The sequence below is a fragment of the Salvia splendens genome, chromosome 10 (assembly GCF_004379255.2).
Source record: "Salvia splendens isolate huo1 chromosome 10, SspV2, whole genome shotgun sequence".
NCBI classification, from domain to species: Eukaryota; Viridiplantae; Streptophyta; class Magnoliopsida; order Lamiales; family Lamiaceae; genus Salvia; species Salvia splendens.
Window position 1 is genome coordinate 7,555,205 of NC_056041.1, and position 17,913 is coordinate 7,573,117.

The window sequence follows — 17,913 nt, forward strand, 5'->3', positions numbered from 1 at the left end:
ATAGTATAATATGGAACAGATAGATAGAGGTTGTGATTGAATGGATTGCAGGTGCACAACAAAGTACTACTACCATTCATATAAATCTACGGCTTGATGAAAATAAGAAGAAGAATAATCACCGCTTTTTGCGGGCTATACTCCGACTTTTGGCGCCAACTTCAATTCTCAATTCGCTTCCCGCCCAGATTCTGCGGGCAGCCAGGGCAGATTGTTTTCTACGGAGGGGGACCCACGGAAGAGGTATATGGGCCTCAACCGACTCGGTTTGAGGGCTCATCAAATAGGCCATTTTGGGCCATGGCTTTGCGTAACATAAGATAAGTTCTTCAATCAAATATGAGCATACTTCGCAACTTATGCATACATCATTAAAAGTAGTTGGATATTATTCTGATTTAACTAAAACACTTATTCATATCGTATTCGGTGTATTGCTAAACTTAAATTTTCACGATCGGAATATAGAAAATCTCGACTAAACCCAAAATATAAACCTAAAATTTATATGTAAACTGTTGAAATTTTTCAAAATTTAAATAAATCATAAAACTGCAATAAGTCTCGTCTATCTGTAAGACCCGTAAAGAAAACAAAAATAGTAAGGAAAAAAATAAAAGCATCTTTACCCAGTTGACCATTAGCAAATTTTTCCAATACAATCAATTCAAAATGAATGTGTATACCGCAAAAGCTAAGATAATTTCAATCACATCTCCATTTTTCTTCCCATAATAACTCCGAACACAACCTAAGGGAATTCAAAAAATGGGAGGGAATTCAAAAAAGTAAGGAGAGAATTAAATGAGGGTGGGTAATTAAAATATTAACTGGCACTGTATTAATTGTGGAATATTCTATTACATAGGATTCCTCTCAAATCCCATGTGTGCATGTCTAATGTATCCTAATCATTCCTTCTTTTTCTTGCAACCTTAAATATCTTCATGCATAGGATTCTATTCATTAATACTAACCCAATTATGACTTTTGAGATGATTTGGTAATAACTACATTTATAGACATTGTGTGAAATTTATTGTTTATTACTCCCTCCGTCCCGTGCTACTCGCACGTTTGCTTGCTTTTCGGCGCGGAGATTAAGGAATGAGTGTATAGCAAAGTCAACAATTGCGGCTGTAGGTGATAATTTTTACTAAAAATGGAAAGAGTGCAAATAACTTGGGACACCCAGAAAGGAAATAAGTGCAAGTAACACGGGACGGAGGGAGTACATTAAAATTTATCATGTATATAACCGGCATTCTTCTCTATTGACTAACAAAAATTTCATTTGTCAGTGCATTTTTATGAATTCAAAAGGCAGTTTTTTCTGCAAGTGAGATTAGAATATAAATATGTTATATACTATCTTCGTTCCACATTAATTGTCACATTTACTTTTCTGCACTCATTTTATAAAAATAATAATAAATAGTTAAACTGGAAAAATAGTAAAGTAAGAGAGAGAATAATGTAAAGAAGACTCGTATCTACCTTATTCTCTCTCTTATTTTACTATTTCTCGATTTTAACTATTTATTATCATTTTTATAAAACGAGTGCAGAAAAATAATTGTGACAGTTAATCTGGTACGGAGGTAGTATGTAGTTGTACAAAAATAAATCTTGTGGATATTACCATTTTTAAAGGAAAATATACGGAGGACTTTGTGAAAGTATTCTAGAAGGGGTCTTTTTCTCAGGAGAGACTTTTACTCATTTTACTTTATCAAAGCTTAACAATACAATTCAGGAATTTTATAAATTTTTTCAAATTGTTTGTTTAATCAGAACTATATTAATAAAAAAAATTGAATACATGGATTCCCAAAATAAAAATCCATATGATACTTTTCAATCAAAATAAATCCACCGACAGGTCAACTAATTTTGACTTATTGAACGGTGGTCAACTTTGGTCAAACTCGATCATTAAATATCGAAAAAATAAATCATTTATTTATTTTTAAATTAAAGACAAATTCATTTAATTGAACAGTGTTACGCGTTATTATTCATTATTGTTAGCACTGTTACGCATTAATTGCGCCTTATTTTCATCAAGTTGCTTAAAATTTTAAAATATGAAAATAAGGATGGAGATAGAGGACCACATCAATTTGCACAGGCGACAGGACCACATCCTTAAAATTTAAAAATCTAAAATGTGCATTTTATTTAATTAACTGCAATAATAGTAACGCAATACTTGTAATTTAATAGAGTGAGACAAATTGTTCAATTTCCATTATAACTAATTTTATTACATTTTGTAGCTTTCTAGCAATATTGTGTTACTTTTTTCAGTTTAGGATTGTAGTTGACTTTTCAATTAGGAAACATTAATACTCGCACAAAGAGATAAAGCACGATAATCAAGATTTAAGATGGTGGAGGGAAGGTCGAAGATATATATGTACGTGCATGAATCATGATGGAATAGAGTTGTGAACTCGATACAAATTGTGCACTACAGTCTACACTCTAGTATGTAAAGCATCATGTGTTTCTCATCAAAACTTAGGGTTGATTATTGGTAATTATAGTTGGGAAGATCGATATTATCTCTCAAATTTTGGTATTACCTTGCAGTCGCAGGTGGGAAAACATCATGTGTATAACGAATGGAGAGGAAATAAAGGCCATTGAACGATATCGTGTGTCTTTATCCACTGAAATAGCATGATACTTGGCATGAGCCATTTAAACAATACAAATTTCGCGACATTAAGGGGGTTATATTTGATGCATAAGGACAAAATTGCCCACAGAGCATATTGTCGAAAATACCAAATCAATCGGAAAAATTATGAAAATCGGATTTGTTCTCAATTATCTAAAGATAAAATTATGATCACTATAATGAGTAATATTTAATGTTGTTTTTAACCAAACAAAGTCATTTTGTTTATGAGTAAACTAACGTTAGCAGTGACATCTACGTATGATTTCTTAGCCTCCGTATCAGATAAAAATTCACCTAATTGTTTTCCATGGGATATTTGTTTACAAACTCAAATTTCATACATATTTTTTTTGAATGATATTCAAAGTTGCAGGACAAATCAAAATTTGAAAATGGTGGATGTATAATATTTTTGATATAAAGTTGATATATAATTTAAGATTTAATTAAATACTTCATCCATCCACTGCCAATAGCTTTGATGATGAACGATACGAGGTTTAATGTTAGTTTGATAAAGTATTAACATGAATTTAAAGAAAAAGTGGCTGAAGTATTATTCGTGGACAATGAGGATTTTCTTATTTGAAAAAGAAACTTACCACAAAAAATAAAGGATTAAATTTTGTAGATTGGTTAAAATGAAAAAACAAGACAATTAGCTATGGACAAAAGAAATTTTTTATAGACCGGGTACTTTTTTTTAAAGTGTTTTTTGTTGGGGTACAAACCCATCCCACATCGGATGAGTAGGGGAAGTTGGAAGGTGTATATAATTCCTGTCCAACTCCAATTAGTTTGAGGCCTTTTGGGAGTGACCCAAAAACAAATCCGTGCGGGCTTGACCCAAAGCGGACAATATCAAACTAATGTTGCAGTCGACGATCCTAACAAGTGGTATCAGCGCCCAGGTGGCTATGGGTTGTGCCTGGATGAGCCCCGGTTAGGGTCGGGCCCTGAAGGACTCGGGTTAGAGTCGGGCCCAGGATGACCCAGAAGTTGGAGATGGTCCACACTGATCTATGGGGACCAGCACCTGTGAAGTCCCTAGGAAGCTCTGAATATTATATGACTTTCATCGACGACTCTACTCGAAAGCTATGGGTTTATTTTCTGAAGAGTAAATCCGATGCGTTTGACACTTTCAGGAAATGGAAAACCCTTGTTGAAACTGAAACCGGGATGAAGGTGAAGTGTCTAAGATCCGATAATGGAGGAGAATATGAACTTGCAAAGTTCAAGGAATTCTGCGCCGAGAATGGAATCGTGGGTATTGGATTCTGGGGCGTCGTTTCACTCCTGCAGCAATGTGGGATGGGTTTGTACCCCAACAAACCTCCCCTCAAACCGAGACCACATCGGGAACGCAGTCGACACGAACATGGGTCATTCAAGCCCTGGCCCCTGGGTCATCCTGGGCCTGACTCTAACCCGAGTCCTTCAGTGCCCGACCCTAACCGGGGCTCACCAGGCACAACCCATAGCCACCTGGGCTCTGATACCACTTGTTAGGATCGTCGACTGCAACATTAGTTTGATATTGTCCGCTTTGGGTCAAGCCCGCACGGATTTGTTTTTGGGTCACTCCCAAAAGGCCTCAAACTAATTGGGGTTAGACAGGAATTATATACACCTTCCAACTTCCCTCCCTCATCCGATGTGGGATGGGTTTGTAACCCAACATTTTTAACCTAAAATATATCCCTTTTATGTTAAAAAAGCGTTTGTCTTCTACCTTATCTCGTTCAATGTCAATCAATTCCCTTAGGTGGCTTTGGTTAATTAAGTTGTGTCAATGCAACCTTAAAATACACAATTGGATCCCAATTAATAGTACTATATTAAGTGGTGAAGATATGCACGGTGAACACATTCGATTTATAGTAAATGATTCTCAAGTAAGAATACATATATATTTGATGCCTATCAATCTAATATCTTAGGTCAAATTGGAGTAAACTGAGTCTCATATAGGCTCAATTTTATGATAGTGGAGTATATAATTCATGAGCATCCCTGTGCCTGCTATTTTATTCACAAACTCATATTCATATGCATTTAAAAATAACTCACATCTACCACTTAGACTTACCGAGATGTTATTGTGATTTGAAACAAAGACAAAACACCCACTTTATCACTAGACGATAGTTGTATTTGTTTGAAAAAAAAAAGTAAAACGTGCATGTAGCCAAGTCAAAATTTTCTTTAGCTTTAATCTTTAAGTTTTGTCCCCACACACAAAACAAATCAATAGATTCACGGTTGATACAAAAAATATAAGAACAGACAACTTAATTTGTACGGATTATTCGTTTTTTAATTATCACTACATACTGATTTGATATTACTACTTTGTACTAACCCTTATCTCTTTACCTTGAAAGGTACTTAATTAACTTGCCGCAAATAAACTCGATGTCTTTTAATAATTGTCATTTATAATACTATATGCTTCATGAGTTTTAAGGGATTCCAAGAATTTGTGCTGACAGAGGCCTTGAAGAATTTTAATCCTTTCCAAAAACAATTTAATTAATTATACGTCACTGTATTTTGTTAATTAATCCAAAATTCCAAATTAAATGGTAGATAAACTTGATAAATCAAATTTGATTATTATTAAACTCAAGAAGAGCTCCTTTCAATTGATATAGAATTATAGACTCCATGTTTCATTTATAATTTGAGTGAACATATATCTGCAGTAATATATTATTTGTTGTTAAGCTATTTAAGCCGTCCAAAATTATAAGAGCACGTCCGTGCCAGCGGCAAGAGCGCAGCGACGGACAAGCGTGTCCTTGCCAGCGGCAAGGACGGACGGAGAGCTTGTGCTCACCGTTGCTTAAGCCGTCCAAAATTAGAGCACATTTTTAATTTGAATGGGTGGCAAGGACGGACGGAGAGCTTGTGCTCACCGTTGCAGATGCTCTTAAGCCGTCCAAAATTAGGGCACATTTTTTATTTGAATGGATATGCTACCTTATATATTATCCCTTCACTCTGCATAGATTGTGAAAAGGACAATTACATAATAAAACAGCACTTCAGCCAAACAAATAGATACATGTATTGTTGGCAGAAATGTTGCCTCCTAGAACGAAACAATTACAGTGAAATTTTGATACTTACCCTTATTATTTGATCAAGGAATCCAAAGATTAATATATTTTAAGATACTATATCTATAGGAGTACAATATTTCTAAATAGTTCGCAAAGTAACAAACGTCCTCAAATATCCAAAATATCACTAAAACATAGTATAATTTAATTTTATACAAATATCGAAAAAATCCTAATTGTATTTTATATCGATCTCTAACTAACTAGAGTTCTTAGCCAACGAAGACTATGACAATTTCCATATTCTTTTAAAAAAGTTCATGTAGTACTGTATCAGATAATAGAATTAGTTAAAAATCAAAATTTGTACTCATTTGTGTAAACTAAACTTTTTTTATTACAACATAAAATAAAAATCTAAATATTAAATATAACTAATTCAATAATACAATCTTCTAAAATATATAATTAAATATAAAATAATAAAAATACTTCTAAATTTTAAAATTGCTTACTACTTATAACTATTTTTCGATTTATGCGTGTCATCTTTGCATTGAGATTTGTTTAGTGACTGCCCATTGTTGGACATTATTTATCATCATATATTCAAGAATACATAATTGAATATGAATGAAGCAAGATCTTTGAACATCATGTATTTCACGTATTAACCATACACATAATGGATCGGAAACTTACCTTTATGATCCATAGCGGAAGCGATTGGGGAAGACGGAGAGAACTTCCTCGGACTTTGGTGTAGTGGCACAACTCCAAGGATTTGTTTCTCTCTCTTTCCCTCGTTTATGTGTTCTCTGTAATGTGTGTGATTTGATGGGATCACTACACTTGTATTTATAGGCAGAGAGAGGACAAACTCTAATCGTAAAACATTAAAGCCCTTTCCATCAAAGTGGCTATTTAATTAGGACGTTTCTTTTTGACCAAGTAATACCAAAATCATATTAAATAATTGAACATAATAATTTGATTTGATTTTGTTAGCCAATAATATATCAAACCATAATTATATATATGCGTCCATTTCTTCCCTTAATAATCACAGGAATAAAATATTATTCCTTTCACTTAATGACTATAATCAAGCGCATACATATACTTATAATTATGTTAATATATTCTTCATTTTCCTTATTAGTATAAGAACATATATTTAGTCAAACTTAATGACTAATTAGGAAACGTCCTACTTAAATCAATATATTCAATTGATAGCTAATTAATTAGAGAAAAATGTGTCTAATACCAAGTTAATGCATTACATCAAAAATCCAATTCTATTTAGGATTCTATCACACGTCACATATGTGAGACATAAAACTTACACCCATGACCCTAGGCCCCAATGTCCCCCACTTGCTAGATTTAATTTATATCTATCTGATATAGTAAGTATTTAAAATAATATACTAAATATTAATTTTGATCGGTCTTACCATGAAATGTCATGCACAAAATTAGCTTTACTTGAAATATAAGAAAATACTACAAAGTCGTGGAAAGTCGATATCAGCTTTTGCTACTATAGCAAATATGCTTTGTTGTTACGATTGAATGTGATGATCCCAATAAAAGTGGAGTGTATCTTTGCAATAAAGAAGCAAGTGGGAGTGACCCTTCAGTACCCAAATTCCCTCTTCTCCCACCTCTTAAACATACACAATATGTCTTAAATCGAAATCAAAATTGATTGGTGAAGAACAAAGTGGACATTTCAAATCAATTAATTTTGATTCTTCATCTAACGACTTTTTATACCAGACGGTTTGTATGGAGTATCATATGTGTGTTTGAATTGGTAGATAGATACATTTAAAGTGCATTTAACAATAAGGATATTGAAATCTAATATTAAATAATTTTAAAAAAATTGGATTTTTTTCACGAATTTTGAAATTGACAAATAATATCATAAACTATATCTTGGGGTTGTTATTTCCCACCAGTGAAAAAATTTCGGCTATATTAATAGATTGAAGAACAAATTTAGAGGTTGTGCTTTCTCAAAGATTGAAAATCTTGAAACTTTCGAAGTTTTTGTCCATAAATTACGAAAAAAGTCTGTATCATGATATTATTTGCCGGAATTTTTTCATTGGTGGGAAATAACAACCTCGGGGCAAAGTTCGTGATATTATTTGTCAATTTCAAAGTTCGTGGGAAAAACACAACTTTTTGAAAGTTCTATGATATTAGGTGTCAATATCCCTTAATAGTATAATCTAGTGTTTGATATGTTGTTTAAATTTTCTGTGTGGCCCATGGGTAAGGGCTTGTTGAATTAAGGCTGAAAATTGATGTTTTATTATCATGGAAAACTGAGTGATAATAATATGTGCAATACTATATCAATCTTAAATTACGTGAAATTTATTAATATAGCCCACAACCTTAGAAATATAGAAAAAGACAGATGATAGTTTTGAAATTTCCTACTATAGTGTGGCTTTATATAACAAACCAAACATGTGATATTAAGGACGGTAGATAAAATACCATCTATTCATACATCACAAATAGAAATGAAAAAACAAAGAAAAACATTTCTACAAAATGATTTTATTCTTATATAAATGAAAGATAAACTTCAATTCAAACCCACAATCTTTAATTTAATAGTAGTAGTAGTACTACTAATTTTTCTTGTTTTCTAAGAGACAAAACCTTCTTTTTATGTTGTTCAAGGATTATAAGATAAACCATTGTTTTTACGAAGATTCTTTATATTAGCACTTTTGTCTCAACTTTTGTAAATTATAGTACTACATCGAAAATATATTTATTTGAATCTTCCATAATTAGAATTTGTAATGTAATTTTACCTAACAGGAGTACCAGAGTACGTAATATATATAGAAAATTCATATCCTACATAATTGATCCATGCCAACTAGTATAATAGTAATGTGGTATGCTTGTCCTGATGAATAAAAATGTGAATATGAAAGAGGACAAAACGTGGGACTGGTGGTTGTCATCTCATCCTCTCCGCCGTATATTGATTTTAGTGTCAGTTCGTAAATACTAATAAAATCGACAATATTTTGCAAAGGTCCTGATGATGAAGAATGATGTGGAGTGGGCCTATTAAAATTGATAGTAGCCAAACAGTGCATTCAATTGAATTGAAGTCATCAATTTTTTCAAATTTAATACTGCCCCACATTGGATTCTCATTTTTAACAGGTTCTCAATTATGTAAAAGTGTGCCTGTCCTTTTTTTCTATTTTATCTTTTATTTTTACGAATTACGAGGGTGGCCTACCCTACATTTACTTCGAAATTATCATATGCTTTTTTTAAACCTTCAACTAAGTTCTGCTTGCCCTCCAAGAAATATTACGACGGATTTTCCCATTGGTTTAAATTATTTCAATCAAAATTTTGTAGGGGGGCATTATTATTATTATTATTATTATTATTATTATTATTATTATTTATTACAAATCGACTCATTTAAATTCCTTGTTTGGATAAATTGGGCCCTTTTTAAAAAAAAAAGTTAAAGCCATGGTTTCAAATAATATTTTAAAAATAATATTGGATTGGCCTATTCGACTAATCTAATCATGTACTAGTGTTTGCTCTTGTCTGTATTTACCTTTAAATTGGTTACTGGTCCGGTTCAATTTTGTACCTTTAAATTAATGATCAACCAAGCCGTTTTGAAGTGTGAACCGATAGCTTTAGCTGTTAACTTATCGATTTTATTATTAAAACATTAGTTTCAAGTATATTGCTTGATTGAACATTTGATATTTAGGAGTAATGGTTCCTAAAATTATAAATTGTGGCCGACACTTGATATTTCTACCAACTAAAAATTTGGTCGCTAATATTATAAACTCATGCCTTATAATGAATTTCTCACAAGTTTGGTTTTGCCCTAAATTGAATGCAACGTGACACATCCAATTATTTAGGTGGAGTTTTCCCTCATAGTTCACCGGAATTTCAAATTGTGAGAAATTCACTATACTGAATACATTCATGGCCAATTTTTTTTGTTATAAGAAATCTGAATAAAAGTGAGTGTAAAAAATTAGTAGAATACGAGTCTCATATTTATATATATTATTTTATAAAATAATGTGAGTGTAATGAGTTAATGGAAAGCGAGGTCCATTAATCAAAAATGAAAAGGACAAAGTGAACAACATTTAGTGGACAAAACGAATAGGCAAAAGTGGCTAACATTTCATGGACCAACGGAGTAATAAATTTCAGTTAGTGTGATAGCATGTGTGTGTGATGTGTAAATGTTAAATGTGTGTGATTTGTGTCTGTTATATGTAGGTGAGTTTTGTAATTTGAGTGTTTTAAAATGACAGAAATAAATTCGCCTGCATTTTAAAAATGGTACAGTCAAAATGAAACAAACTTTTAATCTTCGAAATTTAAATGTTTTAGCTATCCATGAATGATTCAATTTTACATTTTTCACTATTAATTTCAGACCCATTAACTAGTTCAAAAACACCCTCACATATTTTCTATTTGGATCGGCCACATGCAAAACAACATAAAAAGTTCAAAAAAAACAAACTTTTGCTTCTTGTGGTTTCCTTTTTAGGGTTCCAGGTTTAGAGCATCCGCAGCAGTGGACGTCTCGGCGGACGTTGGACTGGCGTGTCAGATGTCCGCGCGGTATATCCACTATTAGGCGTGGGAGGGACGGATGCAGACGTCCGTTGCGGACACCGCAGATCTGCGGCTTTCCGACGACGTCCGCCATTGCGGGTTCCCGACGGACGTCCTGATTTTTAATTAAAAAAACTCTATATATACGGCTCGTTGAACTTCATATCATTCGCACCACTTGTTTTAACGAATTTCTCTCTCTCTCTCTACGTTTCTTTTATATATCTAAAATGGCTAGTGGTAGTGGTGCAGATGGTAGTGGTGGGGGTGCTGATGACGTACACCGGCGAATTAAAGAACAGTTGCGGGTCGTTACGTCCAGGGAGATACCACACGCTATACAAGCGGCCATGCAGCAGCAGCCGGCGGTACCTCGACCCATCCATCGTCGAACTATAGTACTCCGAGACCACATCGCTGCACACCGTCGGTTGTATGATGACTACTTTGCTCCGGAGCTGCGATTTGGGGAGAACATGTTCCGACGATGTTTTAGGATGCATCGTCCGCTATTTCTGCGTATCGTGGGCGGTTTAGAGCATCGATACGAGTATTTCAGGATGGGGGAGGATGCGGTTGGTAAATCCGGCCACACACCCATACAGAAGTGCACTGGCGTAATCAGGCAGCTGGCATACGGAGGTGCGGCCGACATGTTCGATGAGTAACTCCACATCGACGAGATGACTGCCCGCGAATGTCTGAAGTATTTTTGTGAGGGTGTTAGGGAGATATTCGGGGATAGGTATCTTCGGAAGCCTACCCCCAAGATTGCCAGACTCTGATGGATATGCACGGGTTTCCGAGAATGTTGGGCAGCATAGATTGTATGCATTGGGAGTGGAAGAACTGCCCCACCGCCTGGAAAGGGGTGTTCAGTACCGGTTTCAAGGGCAAGAATCCCACGATGATCCTTGAAGCGGTAGCTGACTACCGGCTGTGGATTTGGCATGTGTATTTTGGAGTAGCCGGGTCGAACAACGACATCAACGTCCTCCAGTCGTCGCCCCTTTTCAACGACCAGTGCATGGGCGTTGGTCCGACCGTCAGTTTCGTCGCCAACGGCAACCAGCACAATATGAGCTATTATTTGGCGGATGAGATATACCCTATGTGGCCCGTCTTTGTGAAGACGATCAGATGCGCAACAGACGAAAAGAAGATCTATTTTGCAGGTCGTTAGGAGGCAGCGCGCAAGGATGTGGAACGGGCATTTAGTGTGCTCCAGGCTCGATGGGCGGCAGTGAAGGGCATCACGGCTGTGGTATATTGACAGCATCGTTGATATCATGCACGCATGTATTATCATGCACAACATGATTGTCGAAGATGAAGGTCCAACACTGACTGATTGGGCCAATGATGATGTTGATGCTGCCGGTCCAAGCCATGGCGTGGCCACCGCCAATGTACGTATGGGGATACCCCATGAAGAGGCCGATCGAGTCCGTGCATTTGCCGACATGCGCCGACGATAAGCCCATATTCGACTCCAGAACTATATAATTGAAGAACTATGAACGCGGAGGGGTCGTCGTTGATATTTATAATGTAATTTGTTTAGACTTTTTTTTTTGTTGAAATGTACTTTTTTTTATTTTTATGAAATTATCATTGCACTTTCTCTGTCCGTATTCGTGTCGAAATTTTTATTCCGTAAATTGTTTAATTTGGTGAATTTGTGAATTTTTATTATTGTGGATGTCTGTCGAGATGTCCTTGAGGATGTCCACTATTGTGCAGTGAGATGTCCTTATGACGTGGCAGAAGGTGTTTTTAGGAAGTCCGTCTGGATGTCCGCCGGGACATCCGTCCTACTATGGATGCTCTTAGAGCTGTGACAGAAGCAACACAAAATTGAAATTTCTTTCGAATTTAATAGTAATATCAAGTAAAAGGAAATCACCAATCACATCAAATTTGGTGAACACGTTCGTGGAGAAAAAAAAAAACTAATTTGGAACCTCATTAATCCTCAAAATCAACAGAACAACCACCACAAGCTTATATGCAATTTCTGCAGTTAAAACAGAAATCATATTTCAAGAAACTAAAAAAAAGGGGAAAAGCAATTTATGACAGAATTAAAACTTTGATTTGGTGCTAAAAGAAATGAGATAGAAGATTCATACTAATAGTAGTACTAAATTACTAATCTAACTATATTTATAAATTATACAACCAGCCTAACTTACCTAACTAAAACTACTACTAAAAACTAAGCTAAACTAGTAAAGCAGTAATACAATATTGAAGGAACCAAATTAAGGCAGCAAATTAACCTTAATTTCCCCAACCTCAAAATGCAACCTCAGTTGGCGCTCTCGGCGCGGCGGCAGACGAAAACCGATTCCAAATCAGGCGGATAGAAGAACTCTCTCACGACCTGGCAAGTCGAGGTGGGTCGGCGCTTCCTCGGCGCCGCCGGGCAGGCCGCCTTCTTGGGAATCCTCGACTCACGCGCCGTCGGCGTGGTCGATTCCTCCTCCTCCTTCTTCTCTTGGCCGCCGCCTCTCGCCTTGGTCGACACCGGCTTCAGCGGAGCCCTAATTGCGATGACCCATTTCTTGCCGTCCGATTCCTTCTTCGAGAAACCCATGTGAAATTCGAAAAAGCAGCTCAAAGACTACTTTTTTTTCCGAGGAGATAAATGAAGAGAGGGGAGAAAAGGGATTTTTTTTTTGTAGGGAGAAAAGGTTTGTATCAGTGTTCGTTTTGTGCGGAATTGAAAAGGAAAAACTTTGAATGGGAGATGGGAAGCAGCAATGGCGGCAAAATGGGAAGGGAATATGTCTGTTTTATATGCGGCAAAATAAGTAGAGGAAAACCAATTTTCTTAGACCTAATTTGTGACGTATTCTTTGGGAATGCCAAATAGTACTACAACATTTTTAAAAAAATCTTTTAATTAATTAGTCTATCAATCTCTTGATAGACTTCCTATAATTTAACTACTAGTATAATTAGTCTATTCAATTAACTATTTGTAAAAGTGGACAAAATAAAATAAAATAAAAGGAAGAAAACTACAAATGAATTTGTGAGCTTACAAGAGACGTTTGCTAAGCTATGGTACTTGCGTATTTTAATGGAAGGTAATTTCCAAAGCTGGGCTGGCCGTAGAGAATATTCGGGCAGCTGAAACTTACGATTCACATTTTGGCGCCAGTTTCTGGTGAGCTGGATATCAACCGCTCTGATTCCCCTCGTGACTTTTGCTTCCACATTTAATGGGCTGGGCCATATTTGTCATTTTTGGGCCTTCCGCGATGGGAAGCAGGTATTGGGTAAACTATCACTATTGGATGAAGAGATTATAAAATAATATAATGAAGAGAGGGAAATTGTGATTTATAATTAATTTAAATAAACTTGCCATATGAATTCATGGATTGTGTATTATTGATATCAGAGATCTCAAATGAATTCTTATTTTACGTTAAGTCTATGACACTTAATATTAATTTTAATTTTTTTACGTTTGAGGTCGGAAGAGGGAATTTGAGAGAACTTTTGTTGCTATTCATAGAGGTGATCAAAGAACGCATCCACAAGACGAAATTTGTGTGGTTGAAATTTTTATCTCGTTCTATACAATCATGCACTCTTTTATGCATGACTTCACCTCATAATTCATGGACGACGATTTATAATTTCATGAGGTCTATTTCATTCCAGTACCAACCACCAACCAACCTTCAACACCGATATTGTTTAAATAATTAAAACCCCATATTCGATCTTTACATAAAGCCAAACAAATTTGAGCAAAATGTAACTTTAAGAAAAGGAGAAAGACTACAAAATTTTCAACTACTAATAATATGCAGAAGAAAAAATTAATACTCAGTCGAACAAAATACAAAGGTTGCAATTAAAACAAAAAATCAAAACGATAAATCAATCATCCCAAGTTTCAGAAATTTGGAATTCAAAACATAATATGGAAAAAGAATTTCAGGAAAACAATGATGATTTAACCTAAATTATGAGTACTTCAATGAATGTATTGAATCATAGTATTCAATTTTTTCTTTTATGGCGTGGACTAATGTCCTTTTAATGACTAAGCAGGCATATTTTTTCAACCCTCTTTTCATTATAAATATGAAATAACTGTTCTTTCCCGCCCTACAAATAGTGTAAAGGTTTATGATATAAAACAATCAAGCTTATTAAATCTCATTCCTTCACTAGCTAGGATTTTGTAGAGACCATATTCAAATTTTCAATCATCATTTATTTTATTTTAAGTACTCCTCTTTATTGCAATTTTCTATGCTCCATTTTATGCTTATTTAAATCACATGAATAGATAAACCGAATTATTAATAGTTTACTACAAAAAGTGAAGATTATAATCTTTATCTTTCTTTTCAAGTAAAGTGTAGTGCATGTACAGGTTATCGAGGAGGCTTCAATAATGTGGCATTTATGATTATACAATAATGAATTTGCAGCTTTTATCCTATAAAATAGATATACTCAAAAATTCCAAATCGAGAAACCCAATTCTTTTTCAATTGTGATGTCGTTGCACCCATAATCTCCCAAATAATTTACAATTATGTAGTCAGATATTTTATCACCAATTGTTTTTTTTATAATGCAGCACTTTGTGTTGAAAATTATTGGAGTATCATAATCTAATCCCTAGATTCTCCATCATCAAATAAACTATTTTTTGATACGCTCATTCGATGTTAAAAATGAACATACAAACGACGAAACGAATAATAATAGGTTTATAATCATTAGCACCACTACTTGATTGGGCCTCAACATTATTCCTTTTCGTTAGGCCTTATTCTTGCACTCCATATCTATCCTAATACTACTATTAATTAAATTGCGGTATTTTTAGATATATTTATGATAAGTTATGGGTTAGTTAATTTTTACCAAATCATAATTAGAGTACATTAATTTTTGATAAACACAAATAAGATTCTCGACACACAATTTGGACGGAACTCTGGAGTAGTGGTGTTGTGGATGACTATACTCTATTCACAATTAATAGTTTCTTCTTTTTATCATTTTTTTCTGTCCATAAAAATTGGTATTTAATACTTGTACTTCTTTTATAACACTCCCTCCTCCATCCACAAAAATAGACACATTTGTGAAAAGTACGAGTTTTAATAAAAAAAATTGATAAAGTAAAAGAGAAGGAGAAAAAATAAGTATAGTACGAGCGAGATGAGAAAAAAGAGGGTAAAGTTGAGAGACAAATTTTCTATTTTTAGAAATTAGACTATTTTTTTTTGGGTGGAGGAGTAACATTAGTAATACATGCTTCTTTCATATAAAGACTAAGGTAATACAAGTTTATGCATATATACGCATCATCATTGCAAAAAATATACGCTATTTTATGAAGTACTAGTTTTTAAACTTTTGCATCATTTACATCCAAATTAAGCAACCGTGTTTAGCCCTTTAATTAAGCAGTACATTTCAACATGGGTGAAGCTAATAAAATAATAGGCATAGGTAGTTAATTATACTTATAGAGGGCGGTCGCCCTTTTTCTTTAATTAATCTCAATAGTCATAATAAGACATTCTTGAAGAGCATTGATAAGCATGATAAAGATATATAGTCATGTGCACTCACTAGAATCAAATGATTAATAGTTCAGTTATGTACCATAATATAGCATTTTTATACTACTACAATTTGGCATCATTAATTGCATACAGTCTCTGATAGATTTCAAAAGGAGTTTCAAAATATAAATACATGCATCTAAACCTCTACGATAACACACACAATTTTAATATTCTAATCCGTGTCCCATATATGATCAAAGTTGTGTATTTGGCGTAGAATTTTCAATGCTTAAATCAACTAGGAATTTCTCAAACTAAAAGGGATATATGATCACGCGTATGCTTTTCTTAGTATACTGGACTAACGTTGCATATATATATAGGGCGTGCTATGGCAATAAGTGAAATTCTATAAAAAAAAATCAAAGCAATTCTCAGCCCTTGGATCCTTAGATTGAGTGATTGTGATAATAATATCCGAGCAACATTATTACACTAAAAGCATTATATTATTAGACTATACAATCTACATTACTAGATGACACGTGACATTAGTCTAACGGTAAGATCACAAGATCCAATGAGTGTTTCACTTATTAATTTGATCACATTCATATATACTCTAGAATTAAATGTAGCTAAGCCCCGAATTTGTAAAAACGGCCAGACCTTTCAAAATACTTTTCTAGGTAGAAAAATAAAATTGTGTACTGTCATGAAACCCTGTATACAAATTCGGAACAAAAGCTGTAATCAACCTTATGGAGTAGTAGTATATAATATTCATTCAGCAAAATGATGAATTTAGTGTATTATCCACGATCTAAATATTAAAAGTGGTTCTCTCATTAATTATACGTAAACACAATTGTTTGGTTATCTCATTAATCTTAAATATTTTGAACTAACCAAAATTTTCTCAATGAGATCCCTTTAATTCATAGATAAAAAACTGCATTCAAGTATACCATACCATTTATATTCATTTACCAATAATAAAAACTACATTCCTTAATCTTGATATACTCCTAAATAAACTTTGACTCATCTGACCAACTTCATATATGTAATTTAGAAGTAATTAATTTATCTTTTGTATATATACATATCATATCAATCCCACGTACTAACCTTCTCTAATTTAGCAAGGAAATGCCCTTCACTCAAATCTTCTCTAATTTAGCTAACTATGAATTATTTCAAAAAAATAAATTTACTAATGAATGAGTTGTAAAGGTTAATAATTTAAAATGTTGAAGAAATAAGTAAGTAGAGCTATATATATAGGCTGATACTATTCAAACAATGAAACTCAATAATCATAGGAGTATTATTATAATTCGATAGTAAGATTATGAAATTTTCAAGTCTGGTTATCGTATGTTCAATACGTTCTTAGTGAATCAGCCTATTATATAATGCTAAAAGTATATTTTTGGATGACAAAAAAGGAATAAAAACAAAACATAGAGAAAGAAATGCATGACAAGAAACTAGTATTGATATTAGCTAAAAAAATGCAAATTATTACTGGGATATTGCTTGATATCATGAAACTTTCCAAAAGTTAGTTTTTTCACGCAAACTTTTAACTGGAAATATAATATCACGAACGTATATAGTTGTTGTATTTTTATCACCGGCGACAATATACGACTACATAAAAATGAGATAGATAATCATATCTGCATTCTGGGGACTTTAATTGTAATCATTTTTTCAGTGATAACCATATTGGACGCGTTGTGATGGTAAGTGAAATGTAGTTGGATTTTGTCGCCGGTGATAAAAATGCAACAACCATATAAGTTGTGATATTATATGCCAAGTTTAAAGTCCGTGTGAAAAAACAACATTTTTGAAAGTTTCGTGATATTAAGTGTCAATACCCCATTATTATTTGCAACTACTTTCAATTTTTTAAATTAAATCCGAA

General features: G+C 33.8%; 1 protein-coding gene across 1 annotated transcript; it reads right to left on the minus strand.

Annotated features, from left to right (window-relative positions):
• Positions 1-12,733: 12,733 nt before the first annotated feature.
• LOC121752561 (cyclin-dependent protein kinase inhibitor SMR6-like) lies at positions 12,734-13,021 on the minus strand. Its single transcript, XM_042147689.1, has one exon. It carries the CDS (start codon positions 13,019-13,021, stop codon positions 12,734-12,736), a length of 288 nt encoding a protein of 95 aa, XP_042003623.1.
• Positions 13,022-17,913: the final 4,892 nt, after the last annotated feature.

What these genes read in the sequence shown, in the direction of transcription:
- LOC121752561 (XM_042147689.1), bottom strand. Translation starts at nt 13,021, where the DNA reads ATGGGTTTCTCGAAGAAGGAATCGGACGGCAAGAAATGGGTCATCGCA.